This window comes from Mytilus californianus, unplaced genomic scaffold (assembly GCF_021869535.1).
Source record: "Mytilus californianus isolate M0D057914Y unplaced genomic scaffold, xbMytCali1.0.p SCAF_2, whole genome shotgun sequence".
Lineage (NCBI taxonomy): Eukaryota > Metazoa > Mollusca > Bivalvia > Mytilida > Mytilidae > Mytilus > Mytilus californianus.
Window position 1 is genome coordinate 78,352,650 of NW_026262668.1, and position 19,917 is coordinate 78,372,566.

The 19,917-nt window shown below is 31.1% G+C and overlaps 1 protein-coding gene across 1 annotated transcript in view; it reads right to left on the reverse strand.

The window, feature by feature from the left end:
- Positions 1 to 2,320: 2,320 nt before the first annotated feature.
- The window catches only part of LOC127728255 (iron-sulfur protein NUBPL-like), a 28,640-nt gene continuing 11,043 nt past the window's right edge, over positions 2,321 to 19,917 (reverse strand). Inside the window, exons 5-10 of the mRNA XM_052235538.1 lie at positions 19,652 to 19,691; positions 16,877 to 16,971; positions 15,643 to 15,732; positions 13,318 to 13,524; positions 12,207 to 12,289; positions 2,321 to 3,276 (exon numbers count right to left, since the gene is read on the reverse strand). Coding sequence (XP_052091498.1) covers positions 3,199 to 3,276; positions 12,207 to 12,289; positions 13,318 to 13,524; positions 15,643 to 15,732; positions 16,877 to 16,971; positions 19,652 to 19,691 — 593 coding nt within the window. The 3' untranslated portion in view covers positions 2,321 to 3,198. The remainder of the gene's footprint in view (positions 3,277 to 12,206; positions 12,290 to 13,317; positions 13,525 to 15,642; positions 15,733 to 16,876; positions 16,972 to 19,651; positions 19,692 to 19,917) is intronic.

Consider the following 19,917-nt stretch of genomic DNA (forward strand, 5'->3'; position numbering starts at 1 on the left):
ATTGGCAAAATTGAAAAAAAAAATAATAACAAAATCGTCATTCCAGGTCAATAAATCCTATAAGAGTGTTGACTTATTTGTACATCTTTTAAGCTGTTTAAAGATTCTCCCAATCTACTATAGTTTTTGACAGAAATGTAAAAAATGGATAAAAATCATCAACGGATCAATCAATTATTTTGAACCTGTTGACTTTATTGTAGATCACTATCTATTATATTTTCTACAAAAAAATAAGTAAAATAGGTAAAAATTGTTATTCAGGGGCAATAACTCGAATACGGAGTCAGTTCTTATTGTGTTGAACATCTTTGATATTTACAATTTCTCTCTATCTATTATGAATTCTGCAAAAACACATAAAATAAGCAAAAGCCATCTTTCATGGGCACTAACTATTATAAGGGGTCAATTTAAGGTTTCAACTATGTTGACGTATTTGTAGATCTTATTTTGCTGAATATTTTTGCTATTTGCAGTTTCTCTCTTATGGTTTTTGCAAAAATGGGTAAACATTATCTTCCAAGGGCAACTACTCCCATTCAGTGTCAATTGATGATTTCATCCATGTTGACTTATTTGTAGTTCTAATTGTTCTGGTCAGTTCAAAAACATAGAAATTTGCACAAATAAAAAAATCATTTCTGGGGAATAACTTCAAAATGGTTTGTCCTATTTTTCTGAAAATTACATATAAGATAGAGCTTGATATGCTGATCATGTTTGCCAATGTCAGTTTTGATCTTACTCCTTTACTGCTTTATTTTGAAATTAAAAAGCCAAAACCCGTGAAATTTTCTAAAAAATTACATTCCAGGGGCAATAGCTCTGTTTTTGGTTTGTCCTATTTTTCAAAACATTTTATAAAATAGACCTTGACATACTTATTATTTAGGTAAAGTTTGGTAGCATTTGGCCTTATAGTTTCGGAGGAGAATATAACAAAAATTTATAGTGACCAACAACGGAGGGACAACAGAATAAATATTTGAATATACATTCAACACAGGTTCAATAGTGATTCCAGGTCCTTAAGCTTTCATTTCATACAAAAATTACCAATGTATTTTAAATATTTTGAAAGTTGCAGCTATACGTAGGAACTATTTGTTTGAAATATGTACTACATTTGGTATATATTCTTTGTGACTGTGGACCCTAATTATACCTAATACTGAATTCATACTCTTTTGTGGCAGTATTACCAATGGTTAGGAATTATTTGAACCAGAAAAAACTTCATTGAAGTACATGAATTAATATTTAACTCTATAAATTTGAGAACATCCTCTGAACTTTCAAAAGAAAATAAAGAAAAAAAGATAGGTGCTTAAGTTAGTATTGGATTTGTTATAAAAAACATAAATTTGCTGAAATAAAACCCCAAAAGTATTCAATTCACATTTTGAGACCAAATACAAAAAAAAAAGTTTACTCAAACTTATGAAATATCACACTTTTTTATGTGTGAATTACTCATTTTTCAAGAGTTTAAAAGAAATAGTTATACATTTGTGAGAATGTTTTTATGTTAATGTACTTCAAGCAAATCTAAGGTATCAATATGATTAGATGAAAAGTATGAAGATATGAAGGATTGATGAGAAAGACAGCCAACAAAATTTTTAATGGAAAGAAGGATCTAATTGGTCTAAAAGAACATTATGCAGAAAACCGAAACAAACTTCACTAAAATTGTTAGGATGTCAGGTGCTCCCGAACCTTTCATGTTGCTTTGACCAAGAAAAGCATAACAAAAGAACTTTTGTGTAGGGACATCTGCAGGATGTATACATATGTAAACTTGTTAGTTCTGCTCACTTTTCAGTGGGAATAAGTTCTGATAAATAGTAATAATGAAAATAAATTGAAATAAAAACAAAATCAACATTACCATATAATCTTATTAATCCCCTTTTAATATAACAAACAATGAGAACAGCAGGTAATACATGTAAGAGTTTTGTGGATTAGTCTCAATTCATTTTTTTCTACTGGCTGTATACTTCACTGTTACATGTAAATTCTATGTAAATGTTATGCAGCTACATTAGAAAGTTCAGTAAAAAACTACAAATATCAACAAAATCAATTGATATACAGCAAAAATTAACACTTTCCAAATTAAGTTCCTGTGCAATTTTAACCTGAACAGACATAACTTTTACCGCTAAATGGTTATAGTCAGACAAAGACAACATTACTATATTGAAAGATCTTGTGACAATGAGCAAACAGTTTTCTTTAAAAAGTTGTGAAAAAGGTATATTTTGGATAATTGTATACTGCTAAGGACTGTGGAACCGTCAACACTCCGAAAAATTGATGACTGGAGACAGCCTTAGATTTATTAATTAATATCAAGAAAAGATTTACATTTTTTAAATTTCAGTGTAACAAGCTTCTAATGAAATTAACTAAATAAAAACGGAAAATAAGACATCTTGTTTTTTGCATGTATATTACCAATAACATAGTTCAACAGATAACTTAAATTTGTATGGTTTAGAAATAACTTTTAATTAGTACAGGTACAAGCATATATTGATTTTGTCACCTTTATCATAAGAAGAGTCCCTTTTCTATCATTCCAGCATCATCGGTTTTTCTCTTTACCCACTGTATGCAGATTGTAAAAAAAATTAATGTAGACAGGGTCTGGATAGGGTTTATAAAATATAGAATAAAAGACAAAAAGTACAGAAAAATTGGCCAAAAAATGGAATATGACACAAAATTAAAAGAATTCAGAAATGAAGGACCCCCTACCCCCCCAAAAAAAAAAATTAAAAAAGAAATCCAGACCCTCAGAAATAGTTTCAAGCAAAATTGTCCCCTCTTTTTTTTATATGACATGCTGATATTGTTGACATGTTGTAACAATATAAATTTCTCAAGGCAATAGATCCTTTTACAGACATCATTTTATATAATAAGAAAAAGGTCTACAAGAGCACATTTCTTGATGAGAGAAGTTTTGAATGATACTAGCAAGAAATTCAATACAACCCCAACTCATCTTTCTTTTTCTGCTAATGTGGTGCTAGATGATAATCAAGGAATAACTGTTCAAAATTGCCTTCAGTTGATACAGACATTTTGTGTCATTAGCAATCAGATATATATGCACCATAGTTAAGGTACTGATGATGTTCACATCACACATCTATTGAGAAAAAATACAACTTATAACCACAATCATCCTTTGGGTAATGTTGATGTTTTGGCATGGATTTTTTCTGTAACTTTCTTTGCTATATTTACATATACTTGAGCCTGAAAAACATTGTAAACATGTATTTATGACTACGAATTAAACACACTATTCAGATTCAACTCTAATTCACTGGTTATAATTTGTTATAAAAATCAGTGCTTTTATCATAAGGAACATACAATTATACAGTGTAAACATTGAATACATGGTTTCACTGAAAAGAAGATATGTGTTAATATAATACCATTTTAATGTAATAGATATATATTCTAACAGCAAATGGCATAATCAAGGGAATGCAGTGTTCCAATTAAAATATAAGGGAAAAAGGGCAGAGTCTAAACTAGAGGCTCTAAAGAGCCTGTGTCTCTCACCTTAGTCTATGTGCATCTCAAACATTGTAGACTAGAATATAATTCGACTGAAATCTCTTTTTAGTTAATCTTGTATTGCTGATCATTTTTTCTGTTTACAGTTTCACTCTATCTTTTATAGTTTTTGCCAAAAAAATAGATAGGAACTTATTTGTGTTTCTATCTATCTATTTAGTTTTCAAAATAATAGACAAAATGCAAAAACAAATGTGGATAGTGTCCACACGTGGACACAGATGATGCCCCCGCTTGCATATCATAAAGTTATAAAGGGACATAACTGAAGAAGGGTAAAAGTGACGCTACCCAAATTTGAACTTGATCTGAGTTTTGTGGTAATAAGCATTGTGTGTAAGTCTCATAACATTTGGTTGAGGCTAACTTAGGTAGAGAACAGAAACTAAAAATTCGTCAATTTTTCTATTTGTAAACACACATAACTCTAGAACAGTTGTGTATAAGTTTTATAACATTTGGTTGAGACAAACTAAAGTTAGAGAACGGAAACGAAAAATTCAGCAATTTTTATGTTTATAAAGGGATATAACACAAGAATGGTAAAAGTGTCAACACCAAATTTCGTACTTAATCTGTATTATGTAGTAATAAGCATTGTGTATAAGTTTCATAACATTTGGTTGAGGCAAACTTAAGTTAGAGAACGGAAACTAAAAATTTTGCAATTTTTCCATTTATAAAGGGGCATAACTCTAGAACGGTTAAAGTGACGCCACCAAAATTCAATTTTGGGACATACGTACTTCCAGACAGACAGACAAGGGTAAAACTTAACGCCCCCACCACTTAGGCGGGGGCATAAAAATGGTAAAAGTTGTCATTTAAGGCACTAACTCCTATACAGAGATGACCAACAATTTCAGCAATATCAACTTATTTGTAGATCTTACTTTGGGGGTCATTTTTGCTATCTAAAGTTTCTCTCTATCTATTATAGTTTCAAAATAATAGGCAATAACACAAACTTGAGGCTTCCAAGAGCCTTAGTAGCTCCCCTGGAAAAAATATGCCACTTTGATATTTGTTTTTCCTTTTTTGCAATCAGTTATGTTGGCTTATTTGTAGATCTGATTAGCACACATTTTTGTAGCTTGTATTGATGATAATTTTTAATGATTACAGTTACATCTATCTATTAAACTTTTTGCGATAAAAAAAACATCATTTAATGGCAATAAATCTTATATTTAGTGTGACAATTTGGCCATGTTTACTTACTTGTAGGTCTAATTTTGCTGATCTTTTTTGCTTTTTAAAGTCTCTCTAACTCCTATAGTTTTTGACAAAAATGCATAAATGCAAAAAAAAAAAAAAAAAAAAAAAAAATCATCTGTACTTATTTGTACATCTTAATGTGCTGAACATTTTTGTGTTTTTTGTGTTTTTACTGTTTATCTCTATCTATTATAGTTTGTGCAAAAAAAAAACAACAAGAGTACACACACTGAAATGTCTATCCTGCTTTACTCATAGTGATTACTGTGGACTTGTTATTAATTGTTGGTTACCAATCTTCATGGATTTCGTGGGAAAAGGTAAACCATGAATTTGAATTTTGAAAAAAATACCAAATTTTCTATAGGTTTGTATGCAGACTGTCAAAACCACAAAATCAAATATCCATGCAAATACAATGTTTCCTCAATCCAAAAATTGGTAGACATGAATATAAATGAATCCACAGTAAATTTATGTTGAAAGCCTGTAATATGAAGGTTTTACTACAAGTATCATATAATTATAACGTTATCAATGATCCATGTAAATAAGGTAAAGGTCAGATGAACCCTGCCAGACAGACATGTACACCTTACAATCATACCATACACCAAATTTAGTTAGCACTCTGAGAAACAGCCCTTATCATAACCAGAGTGTGCATGCTGACATGTCTCACCTGCTTACTGACCATTGATTGTATGTTGAAATTCTAAAACTACAAGTATCGAAAAACTTAACATTTTTAAAGATCCATAACAATGAGGTCAAGGTCAGATAAATCCTGTAAGACAGACATGTACACCATACAATTATTCCATATGTAAAGGTTAGACAAAACTTGGTCATGTTTTATGAAGATTTAAAGCCCAAGGCGTAGCCGAGGGTTTTAAATGTTCATAAAACATGACCAAGTATTGTCTGACCAATTTAGAACATATTCAGACCTTCGAGTGACCTTCAAAATTATCCTTTCCCATTGTTATATTCAAACCTTAATAAGAATTCACTTTTTATAATGAAGTGTTAACTTGGTTAATACAAGGAATGTATAACATAGGTAATGGTCATTTCAATGGATTGAATGAAATAGCACTGACATAGATCTTTGAGGACAAAAAGGATAAATTGTTAAAACATTGAGTTTTTCTTCTGCTTCAGGTAAAATTTAATACTTATATACCTTAATTTCTTGATTTAAAAAAAAAAAAACAATGTTTATATGTGTTATATAAATCAGCTTTTTGAAATATGTACAATTTTTGGTAATTATAAAACTCACTCTATAAATATTTGAATTACGACCATTCAACATCAGACACTTACTTTTTATTGCTGAATGTACATGTATTGTGTTTTTTTATCGAAAACAATCCTTTGCTTTATTTATCAGCAGTCTGACATTGTTTTCTTGAAAGAAAACTAGAGGCTCTCAAGAGCCTGTGTCACTCACCTGTATTTTCTGATGCTTTGGAAATCATGTGAAATAAGGTTAAAATCATAATTAATAGTATTAGATATTTAAGGAATGGCTGTAATATTTTTTCTGTCTATGAAGAAATAACATAAAAAATGTGGTGCACACTGAATAACTCGCGTAGCGGGTTATTTTAAAGTGGGCACCACATTTTTTATGTTATTTCGAATAGACAGAAAAATATAACAGTCATTTCTTATGATGTAATTCTAAATTCCATTTTAAACCGGAGTAAACCATGAAAAAACGTTGATGATGTCACGGTCACATGACAAAATTATGTCTATGAGCTGATAAACAAAACAACGTCAGCCAATCAGAAGACGCGTTACATCCAAAATTAAATAATTAGATATTATAATGATATCCAAGATAATAACAAATAAAATGCTTCGCTGGGGCGCAGCTTGATACGACCGCAGAGGTCGAACCCTGAACAGTTGGGGCAAGTATGGACACAACATTCAAGCTTGATACAGCTCTGAATTTGGATCGTTATTAAATATTTGACACAGCATAGGTTTCTGACACAGAAAGAATGTGGTCTAAGAACTTGAATTTTTTTAATATACCTATTATGGTCCAATGTCCAAAATCAAAATACATGGTTAGATTCAGCATATCAAAGAACCCCATATATTCAATTTTTGTTAAAATCAAACAAAGTTTAATTTTGGACCCCAACTTGGACAAACTTGAAAACTGGGCCCATAATCAAAAATCTAAACACATGTTTAGATTCAGCATATCAAAGAACCCCAAGAATTCAATTTTTGCTAAAATCAAACTAAGTTTAATTTTGGACCCTTTGGACCTTAATGTAGACCAATTTAAAAAACGGGACTTAAAATTAAAAATCTAAATACACGGTTAGATTTGGAATATTAAAGAACCCCAATAATTCAATTTTTGATGAAATAAAACAAAGTTTAATTTTGGACCCTTTTGACCTCAATATGAACCAATTTGATAGCGGGGCCCACAAATAAAAATTCTAAATTCATGGTTAGATTCAGCATATCAAAGAACCCCATATATTCAATTTTTGTTGAAATCATAAAAAGTTTAATTTTGGACCCCAACTTGGACCAACTTGAAAACTGGGCCCATAATCAAAAATCTAAACACATGTTTAGATTCAGCATATCAAAGAACCCCAAGAATTCAATTTTTGTTAAAATCAAACTAAGTTTAATTTTGGACCCTTTGGACCTCAATGAAAACCAATTTAAAAAACGGGATCCAAATTAAAAATCTAAAAACACGGTTAGATTTGGCATATCAAAGAACCCCAATAATTCAATTTTCGATGAAATCAAACAAAGTTTAATTTTGGACCCTTTTGACCTCAATATGAACCAATTTGATAGCGGGGCCTACAAATAAAAAATCTAAATACATGGTTAGATTCAGCATATCAAAGAACCTCATATATTCAATTTTTGTTGAAATCAAACAAAGTTTAATTTTGGACCCCAATTTGGACCAACTTGAAAACTGGGCCCATAATCAAAAATCTAAATACATGTTTAGATTCAGCATATCAAAGAACCCCATATATTCAATTTTTGTTGAAATCAAATAAAGTTTAAATACTGGACCCTATCTTGGACCAACTTGAAAACTGGGCCCATAATCAAAAATCTAAACACATGTTTAGATTCAGCAAATCAAAGAACCCCAAGAATTCAATTTTTGTTAAAATCAAACTAAGTTTAATTTTGGACCCTTTGGACCTTAATGTAGACCAATTTAAAAAACAGGACCCAAAATTAAAAACCTAAATACACGGTTAGATTTGGAATATCAAAGAACCCCAATAATTCAATTTTAGATGAAATCAAACAAAGTTTAATTTTGGACCCTTTTGACCTCAATATGAACCAATTAGATAACGGGGTCCACAAATAAAAAATCTAAATACATGGTTAGATTCAGCATATCAAAGAACCCCATATATTCAATTTTTGTTGAAATCAAACAAAGTTTAATTTTGGACCCCAATTTGGACCAACTTGAAAACTGGGCCAAAAATCAAAAATCTAAATACATGTTTAGATTCAGCATATCAAAGAACCTCATATATTCAATTTTTGCTAAAATCAAACAAAGATTAATTTTGGACCCTTTGGACATTAATGTAGACCAATTTGAAAACTGGACCCAAAATTAAAAATCTAAATACACTGTTAGATTCGGCATAACAAATAAATAAATGTGATCAAAGATTTTACAAATCTAATGCGCCATACTGTGCAATTAAAGATTACTTCTTGAAATTTTTCAATATTTGAAATTTGAAAAAAAAATAATATTTGAAGAATAAATCTTTTTAATTTCTGAAATCTGAAATGAGAAAAAATTGGCCCCCCACAATTTCTTTTTATCCCCCCCCCCTTTTTCCCCCAAAAAAATTCTTATCCTCAAGATATGGTCATAATCTCAATTCAAATTTCCAATGGAGTTGGCAACCATAATTACCCATTTAAATTTACCATAGTGCTAACTTAATCTATTTTATAATAGAATTAATAAAAATATAGTGTCAAATCTTTCATATGGATTTTTTTGTAAAAAAAAAAGATGAAAACATTTGCAGATATTTTTACTGGTCTTCCTTTATAAATATGCATTTCTTTAAACATAATTTAAAAGCAGTGTAAGGGAAGTAACCAAAATGTTGTATTTGGATTATCTCCCTTACACTGTTTTAGATTATCTTTATTGTTCATTAACCATTACTTTATACATAATTTAAAAGCAGTGTAAGGGAGATAATTTCAATGATGTATTTGATTTATCTCCCTTACACTGCTTTAAATTATGTTTTGTACTAAAGTATTTGTCCATTAACCAGGACAACCTTGTTTTTCCCCCTTTTTTGCCCCTAATTCCTAAACGGTTTGAGCCATAACCCCCCAAAGCAAATCCTAACCATCCCTTTGTGGTATGGAAACTTGTAGTATTATTTCAGAGAGATCCATACACCGTTCCACAGTTATTGTCTGGAAACTAGAAAATGCTCATTTTTGGCCCCTTTTTGGCCCCTAATTCCTTAACTGTTGGTACCATAACCCCCAAAATCAATCCCAACATTCCTTTTGTGGTATTTAACCTTATGGTCAAATTTCAAAAAGATCCATTCACTTAAACTAAAGTTAGAGTGCGAAAACCAATATGTATTCGGACGACGACGACGATGACGCTGGACGACGACGACGACGACGCCAACGTCATACCAATATACGACCACAAAATTTTTTTGCGGTCGTATAAAAACTGTAAAATTACTAACTCAGGGGCAGCAACCCAACAACGGGTTGTCGGATTCGTCTGAAAATTAAGGGCAGATAAATCTAAATCTGATGAACATTTTTGCCACATTTCAGATTTGCTCTAAATGCTTTAGTTTCAGAGATATAAACCAAAAACTGCATTTTACCCCTATGTTCTATTTTTAACCAAGTCGGCCATGATGGTTGGAAGGCGGGGTCATCGGACAAATTTTTTAACTAGATACCCTAATAATGATTATGGCCAAGTACGGTTAAATTTGTCTCAGTAGTTTCAGAGAAGAAGATTTTTGTAAAAGATTACAAAAATTTACGAAAAATTGTTAAAAATTGACTATAAAGGGCAATAACTCCTAAAGGGGTCGACTGAAAATTTTGATCACGACGACTTATTTGTAGATCTTACTTTGCTGAACATTATTGCTGTTTACAGTTTATCTCTATCTATAATAATATTCAAGATAATAACCAAAAACTGCAAAATTTCCTTAAAATTACCAATTCAGGGGTAGCAACCCAACAACAGGTTGTCAGATTTGTCTGAAAATTTCAGGGCAGATAGATCTTGACCTGATAATCAGTTTTACCCGTGTCAGATTTACTCTAAATGCTTTGGTTTCAGAGATATAAGCCAAAATCTACATTTTACCCCTATGTTCTATTTTTAGCCATGGCTGCCGTCTTGGTTGGTTGGCTGGGTCATCGGACACATTTTTTAAACTAGATACCCTAATGATGATTGTGGCCAAGTTTGGTTAAATTTGGCCCAGTGGTTTCAGAGGAGAAGATTTTTGTAAAAAGCTAACGACGATGACGACGGACGACGGACGCCAAGTGATGAGAAAAGCTCACTTGGCCCTTTGGGCCAGGTGAGCTAAAAAATAATAATTGACTCAATTGTCTGGTATAAAGATTGAATAAAAGATTATTTTACCTACACCTTTACCCCCATTTCATTTTTTTTATGATCTATATATGCATCATGATAAACATTTGCAATATTCAAAATGTTTTTTATAATTCTATTCTCTTTCATCTTTAATCAGTAGGCTGTTTTCCTAAGGAAAATGCCTCGGGGGATATTGTACACTTCATTAGTGTAGTTATTAGAGTTCACTTTCATAATTAATCTTCAATGAAAAGTCATTCATGTATAGCATTTTATAGTGCATGCAAAGCCATGTACTATGAAAATTCGAAGGGAAAAAACTGACTTTTCATTGGACGAGAAGGGGTGAGTATGTTCTAAAGCAAATATAGTTGACCTATTGCTTATGGTAATAGAAAACCAGACCAAAACACACAAAGAGTGCACACGTTAAAATGTCTCGCCTGCTTTACTGACCATTGATTTTATGTTGAAAGTCTTAAAGATAAAGGTTTTACTAAAAGTATCACATAAACTTAACATTTTTAAAGATCTATGAAAATGAAGTCAAGGTCAGATAAATCCTCTCAGACAGACATATACATCTTACAATTTTTTTAAACATCAAATATAGTTGACCTTTTGCTATTGGTAATTGAAAAATATACCAAAGCACAAAAAACATAACATTGACCAATGAACCATGAAAATGGTGTCAAGTTCAGATTATACCTGGTGGACAGACATTTAAGCCTTACAGTTATTCCATACACCAAATATAGCTGACCTTTTGCTTATAGTACTTGTAAAATAGACCAAAATACAAAAACTGAACATTGACCAATGAACCATGAAAATGAGGTCAAGGTCAGATGAAACCTGTCAGTCTGACATGTACACCTTACAACCATTCCATACACCACACTTAGTTGACCTACTACGTATAGTATATCAGAAACAGACCTAATCATATAACTTTAACCTTGATCACTGATCCATTAAAAGAGGTCGATGTCAGGTGAACCCTGTCGGACTGACATGTAGACATTGCAAGGAACCCATACACCAAATATAGTAATCCTATTACTCATAATAAGTGAGAAATTCACATGACAAAAAAAACTAAAAAAAAAATCAAGCAGTTGCTGAACCATGAAAATGAGGTCAAGGACAATGGACATATGACAGACGGAAACTTAGTAATATAAGGTATCTGCATACAAGGTATGAAGCATCCAGGTCTTCTATCTTCTGAAACATAAAGCTTTATACAAATAGTTTATGACACAGCTGAATAGTAATCCCTATGTCTTGCATACTGTGACTTTTGTCACAGGCAAGACAAAAATTAGACATTGACCAATGAACCATAAAAATGAGTTCCAGGTCAGTTGAACCCTGCCAGACAACATTTACAACATGCAATCATTCCATACACCAAATATAGTTGACATATTGCCTATAGCATCTGAGAAACAGACAACAAAATTGAGTCTCAAAGTTTAGATCAAAATTTGCTATCAAAGTCCAGCCGAAAAATGGTTTGGGTGTTATGACATTGTAGAAAGGTGTCACAGCACAAAAATTTTAATTGCCTTACAACATGTCATATTTATTTAGACTACATACACAACTAGAAAGTCTCTGACCAACTGTTACAGTAAACTGGTATACTCAATCTATCATAAAATGTTTTTAAAGTCATTGAGAAGATAGAAGGGACTTCAAAATTGTCTATTACCTGTAAACTATCTGGTGATGAAACAACAACAGGCTGGCCAGAATCACTTCCTTCTCTTATCTGTATGTCTAGTGGTACATCTCCTTTAAACAGATTACTTTACTATATCATTTTCACATAACAATGTTCACTTTGATTTTTTTATAACGTCTAGCTATGTGATTAAAGAAGTAATGTCATTGTGCAATTAGATGGGTATGAAAAGAACAACATTCAAAGAATAAATAAAAGAATATATCCATAGTAAAATAAAGGCCAAACTCATATTTTATGTATTCATAATAATTTTTCTTCACGCTCTTGAAATTTATTTGCTTTTATGACAACTGCATTATTTTAGGCTTTGTTATATAAACTTGTTTTTAACAGGAAATTTTTAAGCTAATATAATACATCATATTCTTTGCATGTAGTTTTGTACAGTTTATTTCATGTACATATAAATGACACATAATATCATTTTAGTTACAAAACAATTTATTTCATATCAATACCTGAACTAATTAGTAATATACATCCAGTGTAATTAGACCTGACTTATCACATATTTATGTCATCTGAGACACATAATACCTGAGATTGACTACTTCGCCAAATCTGTTAACATCTCAAAAAATCACCAAAAATATTAAAATGATATTTGTAATACTCTATCAAGAAATTGTTCATATTTTTATTTTTCAATGCATGTTAATAACAAAAACAGACAAAAATAAGTATCAGAACTCCTAAAATCACACTCTCTAACTTCTTTAAATTTTCAATATTTTATGTCAATTTTTGACTTCCATTGTTCATAAAATCTTTACTATAACAGACAAGTTTTTCAAACCTTTATATCCTATTTGGTAATGTGCTGAAAATGAGAAAATTAAAACAAAAGGAATACATCAGTACATGGAAAAGTTGTTTGAATAATAATGAGATAGCCATATGATATTTCAATAGATAAACAGACATTTAAAGCAATTATTTGTCTCTAGTGTCACTCAAAGAAATTTCATTAATAATTTAGTAGTTATAAAAGGTATACATAAATGTTCATTATTCATAACATAATTAAATAACAATATCTAACAACAGCAGAATTTAATATTGCTATTCAATATACCTAAAATATCCAAACTGAGTTCTTCCGCTAACTTTTTTGTGCCATCTTTACCAAATATGTGTTCTGTGTGACCACAATTAGGACAGACATACACATTCATATTCTGGATAAGACCCAGGACAGGAACATTTACTTTCTCAAACATTTCAGTTCCTCGTCTTGCATCCAGCAAAGCTATGTCTTGTGGTGTTGACACAATAACAGCACCTTATCAATACAAAATTTAACACATTTATTTAAATGATAGTACTGTAAAGAATAACCTTAAAGGCAACAGTCATATAAATACCAATTATAATGAGCTTTACTATTGTAAACAATGTAAGTTCTTACAGAGATAATGAGGTGTGTTGAAAAAGTTTTTCGATGTTTCTTAAGGGTCAATCTCTTTCTTAGCTCCATTGGTAAGTTTGCTTGGAAGTGCAAGCAACTACAGAAAGCATTAAACAATAAATAGCGTATTTATAATAACTAAACTGTACAACCCTATATAACTTCAAAATTTAAAGGGTGTAGAGGAGTAGAAAAGGGATATATATTTATCTGTCTTCTTTTAAGAGATATAAAATAAAGATAAGAACACTCATAATTGCCACTGGCATAGTACTGTGAAAGTACTTTTATTCGTGTGGTACCAACTTTCTAGGTTTTTTGTGGATGGCTTTATCCATGAATTCATGTGTCCAACGAAATATAACAACTGGTGTCCAAATCAAGACATGCAAAGATCTCTATGTAGGTTTGACTACATGGACATGGGCATATAATCTAGAGAATACATTGTACATTGAATATCAGCAAACGTGCTATGATCTATATATACATGTACATCTTCAGACAGATTTTACCAATTTAATCTTTTAAAAAAAAAATTAAACTGTACGACTTTTACCCTTTTTCTAATAATTCTCATATAACATTACAAAAGTCAGATTTCCAGTAATGTTGTGTGATGATGAAGTGTTCATTTTACCTCCTCATAATTTTTGTACGAAAAAAATTCATATTCAGCTTGTTTTTTTTATTTCACAAGGAATAATTCTACAATTCAAAGTAAAGATGTAGCATTTTTTATGTAACCGTTTTCCTTAGGTGACATGTTTATAGCCCAATTAACACCTTTGATGATCGTTGCTTAGGGAGCAACCATTTAACTTCAAGGGGGGGGTTATGGTTTTTTGTCTGAGTCTGAAAATTTTTTCATGCAAAATTTAACACTATAAGGTATGGGGAAAATCTGGATTCAGAATATTTTTTTTGTCATCTGCCTGACCGCAATATTTTTTTTCATCAAACTGGGGATCAGAACATTTTTAAGGAAAAAACCATAACCCCTCCCCCTTGAAGTTAAATGGTCGTTCCCTTATTTCCAAAAGCAATTATTTTATTAAAGATTTGATGAATGTTGTCAGTAATGAAAGACGAACAAGTAAGGTAAAATGAGCACCTTATTTTGTAATCTCCCACAAATCATTAAAAAACAACATATGATTTTTTTTTTTTCAAAAAAATTCATTTGTGATGGTTTCAAATTCATTACTCGATTATTTTCTTCAGAAAACTAAAATCCACGAAATGAAGAACCCACGAACATGTAAGTTTTGCACAAACCACGAAAGTTGATACCCATGAATAAAAGTACTTATTACAGTATTTACTCAAAGGCTACTACCAAAGCTTACTGAAGTAAAGTGTTAATTCTCTCTACCAAATGAAGTTAAAATGAACCAAACCCTAAAGAATTATGTTTACAATTATATTTTTAGATGAAATTGGAACACAGATGAAAAATATCATAGACACAGCACTAGGGACATTTGAAATATGAAACTAAATATAAGACAGAACCAAAGTTGACCAATAATAAAATTATTTTGATCCATATGAGGTGGTACATTGTATTATTGTATACTGTATACTATATGAAAGGATTGTGGCAGTAATAATGAGTTTAGGAAATACGGATTTGATTAAAAACTTAAGTTGATGTTTATACGATATCCATTTACTGTAATATATAGTGACGCAATTGTAACATAGCTGAGTCATATTCAGTGAGGAGATTATACTGGTTTCATATCATTATGATCATAGTTTCAATAGGGCTTAAACACAAAAATAATAAAACAAAACATGTTTTTGATGTCTTGGTAGTTTACTTAAGTAGGAACTTTCTGTTACAGGAATAACAGATGGCATCACTACTGATAATGATTAGGGATTATATAGAATTGAAATAAACACATCCACATGTATATTCTACCAAAATGGAATGAAATCTGCCATTCAAAAGTAATTTTTTAACAACCAAAAGTTAATACATACCATCAATAGGTATATTTTGTGACAATGAGAGCTGTGTATCTCCTGTTCCAGGTGGCATATCGACAACTAAGTAATCCAGTGGACCCCAAACTACCTAAAAGAGATCATGTCTATATGTGCATTCAAACTGTCTAAAGGAAACATGTATATAACTAAACTCTGAGAAGCCAGAATTGCTCATCTTGTTTAAGTATGCAACATTTAAAAGGACAAGAACTAAATAATGTGTCAAATGACAATTTCCAGAACTTTCTTATATTGTAGATCTTGTCTTGCTGATCATTTTTCCTGTTTACCTTCTGTGTATCAATTAAAGTTTTCAAAGTAATGGCAAAGAACGATAAAATTGGAAAAAAAAATTGTCAACTACTGAAAGAAATCAATCAACAAATCTAGTTATGTTAACCTATTTGTAGATCTTTTCTTGCTGATCAAAGTTTCTCTCTATATATTGTAGTTCTAAATGCAATAACTCCAATAAGGAGCTGACTGATCATTTTAATCATGTTCACTTATTTGTAGCTTTTTCTTTTTATGATGATTAATTTTGCCATTTAAAGTTTCTAACTATTATAGTTTTCAAGATAATAGCCAAGTTTGTAGCTCTGGTCTTACAGATAATTTTTGCTGTTTACGGTTTCTCTCTATATACTATAGTTTTCCATGCTTGTTGATGAATAAAAATCTGGGATACAATATATAAACTAAACATACCAAGTAATATTCACACAATATTTGGTTCAAACCCATTCATTGAATTTGTTTCAAATAAGAAGATTCTTTTATTTTTTTACATCGAACAATGAAAGTCACAGGACAACTGATGCCAAGTAATGGCAAAAGCTTACATAGAAGTTTTGGTCCAGGTGAGCTAAAATTTAAGCCAACTTCTTAAAACTGTAATCACTTGCGAAATCTATACTACATATCAGTCAAGAGAAGATCTCTCATAGAGCCTCACATTCTTTACAAGACAACTCTCGTCCGGATTTATAATCAAAACGGGAAAAATATCATGTTAAAGGTGTAAAAGATCATGAAGCATTATTTTAGCATTAAATATAAAGAACTTTATATAATACTGTTTAACGCCAGATGCTATTCATCTGACATGGACAATTGCTGTTTTCAAAATTCAAATTTTAATAAAATAGCTTGATGAATATGTAGGTATTTTATGTTGTTGCTATTTCTGCAATATAATGGGTTAAATTATAAAATCCAGAATGTTTACCTACTTGCCTGATAAGTTTCTGTATTGCTGACATAACCATAGGTCCTCTCCATACTATGGCCGACTTTTCCTCTACCAGAAAACCTATTGACATGCTGTAACATAAAAAATAGGCTCAATTTATAGATTGACATATGGCAATGAGTATTGACACTCCTGTAACCACTAGAATTTTTTTTTAAATTCTTGTGTTGGGTTACTGTCTCAGTGACATTTACCTCACACCTTCTTTTTTTTATATTTTAGGATCTGTGAACAAATTGAAAATAAGACGCACGTAAATAACCTGATATATAGTGTATTATTCTACTTTCAAATGATTTTCTAAATATTTTTCTCATCTTGCACATTACAAGGATGCAGAAAAAAAATCATTTTTAAATCAAGACTGCATGCATTGTATTGTAATGGATTATTACATGAAATAGTTTGTACAAAAATAGAGGCTCATCTGGCCAAAATTAGTCCTATTGATAGTTAGGTTAAAAGTAAAAAAAATATTAACAAAATCTTCCAAGTAGATATGGGATACAGGTGGAGTACCAGTAAGACCCCGTTTACACTAGTAAAAAAGATTGATCTTTCCCGAGATCGATCTTAAATAGATTGATCTTTAGTCTAATGTAAACAAGAAAGATAGATCTTCGATCGGACATAAAAAGTCCACCTGCAGAGGTGGTTTTAAAAAGATCGATCTTATTTGAATCTATCTTTCTCAAGTGAATGTAATATTTAGATATGCAAATAAATCTGAGCATGTTTGGCGGCAAAAGCACACCTGTTTAAAAACGATGGCTGGGATAAGAAAAGTAAACGTAGATTCCACCATTTTTGGATCATTTTTGTTGCAAATTCTCATTTTCAAATGCATTGGCCGTTCATTTTTAAATGATAGTCTTCTCACATTTCTTTGTGTAATGACTTGTGACGTGTGAACCAAAATGTTGATTAATGACTGCATACGAAATTCCAATGATCCAACTATTTTCTCAATGATTTTTCAGTGTGTTATTGTCCGCACGAGATGCATACATTATTATAGTGACTTATACTATTCTATTTTTACGATTATTTGTTTATGAAATGTAAATTATTCAGGTCAGACAGGTTCTTTTTATGTTGCAGTGTAAATGCACTAGAGTAAATAAGATTGATCTCGATTGATCTTGCTTGTGCAAATGTAAACGCGAACTGGTCTTTATAAGATCGATTCAATTTCGTACTAGTGTAAACAGGGTCTTTCTGTCTGAAATTCAGAGTTTATCTCAAATAATTTACAACAGGAACTCTTTGGCAAAATATTCTTTTAACATACAAAGATTACCAAAAGTTAAGTTTAGCACCATAGACTCAGACTTTATTTCCTCTTATTAACAACAAAGAAATGGAATACTAGTATGCAGATTTTTTTCTGGAAATTTTTTAGTTACATTGGCCATTTACCGTCATTATTGAATCTTGCCATTAAAAGACAGAATTTACTTTTAAACATAATATTAATGTTAAATTTTGCTTTTTTCTAGCAAGAAGAGAAGAAGATATGTCAATTGAACCAAAGACATTGCTATTCTGACCATTAATTTTGAAGGTCTCCTTCCTGCTCTGAATATGAACTTTATGTCACTTGAAATCAACCCTTACACTGTATCAAACAACATATAGAATATAATTTTGAAAATAACGAAATTTTTTTTCTTTCTTTTGAAATAAATGGGGAATGTGTCCATGGGACACAGATGATGCCCCCGCTTGCATATAACGTTATAAAGGGTCATAACTCAAGAACTGTAAAAGTGACACTATCCAAATCTGAACTTGATCTGAGTTTTGTGGTAATAAGCATTGTTTATAAGTTTCATGACATTTAGTTGACATAAACTTAAGTTAGAGAACAGAAACGAAAAATTCAGCAATTTTTTTCCATTTGTAAAGGGGCATGACTCTAGAATGGTAAAAGTGACGCCAACAAAATTCAAATTTGATCTGTGTATTGTGGTAATTAGCATTGAGCATAAGTTTCATAACATTTGGTTGAGGCAAACTAAAGTTAGAGAACAAAAACTAATATTTCATCAATTTTTACATTTGTAAAGGGACATAACTTTAGAACGGTTAAAGTGACACCACCAAAATTCAAACTTGATCTGTGTTTTGTGGTAATAAACATTGTGAATAAGTTTCATAACATTTGGTAGAGGCAAACTCAAGTTAGAAAACAGAAACAAAAAAATCAGCATTTTTTTCATTTGTAAAGGGGCATAACTCTAGAACGGTGAAAGTGACGCCACCAAAATTCAAACTTGATCGGTGTTTTGTGGTAATAAATATTGTGGATAAGTTTCATAACATTTGGTTGAGGCAAACTAAAGTTATAGAACGGAAACGAATAATTCAGCAATTTTTCCATTTGTAAAGGGGCATAACTCTCGAACGGTAAAAGTGATGCCACCAAAATTCAAACTCGATCTGTATTTTGTGGTAATAAGCATTGTTGATAAGTTTCATAACATTTGGTTGAGGCAAACTAAAGTTAGAGAACGGAAACCAATTTTGGGATGTACGGACCGACGTACAGATGGACAAGGGTAAAACTTAATGCCCACTCTGCTACGGCGGGGGCATAAAAATTGTTTATTCTAAAGTACGGTTAGATATTGCTTTGTCTTAAAACGGTAAGTTTTCCAAAATCAAGGATGTCATAAAAAGATGAAGTCATGTCCCCACCAGTATGGTACATTCAAACTTTGTTTTCTCTTTATTTCAAAATATACATACCATTTTATTCCAAAATTGATTAATGGCACCATCATATTTTCTGAAAATGTACAAAATAACAATTTTCCTCCCTCAGCTCATTACTGATGACCTTTGTTTTTGCGACATTTGGCCCAAACAGGAAGTTGTCTTAGGGACTGTTTTTTCCAAATTGGACTAAATATGGATAAGGTGTACTTTTTTTAACATATCTGTTTTATCTTCAGAAATAAAGGGTCATGAAAAACTAAGTGCCACTAGTTTAGGAATTATGTTTCTTCACAAGG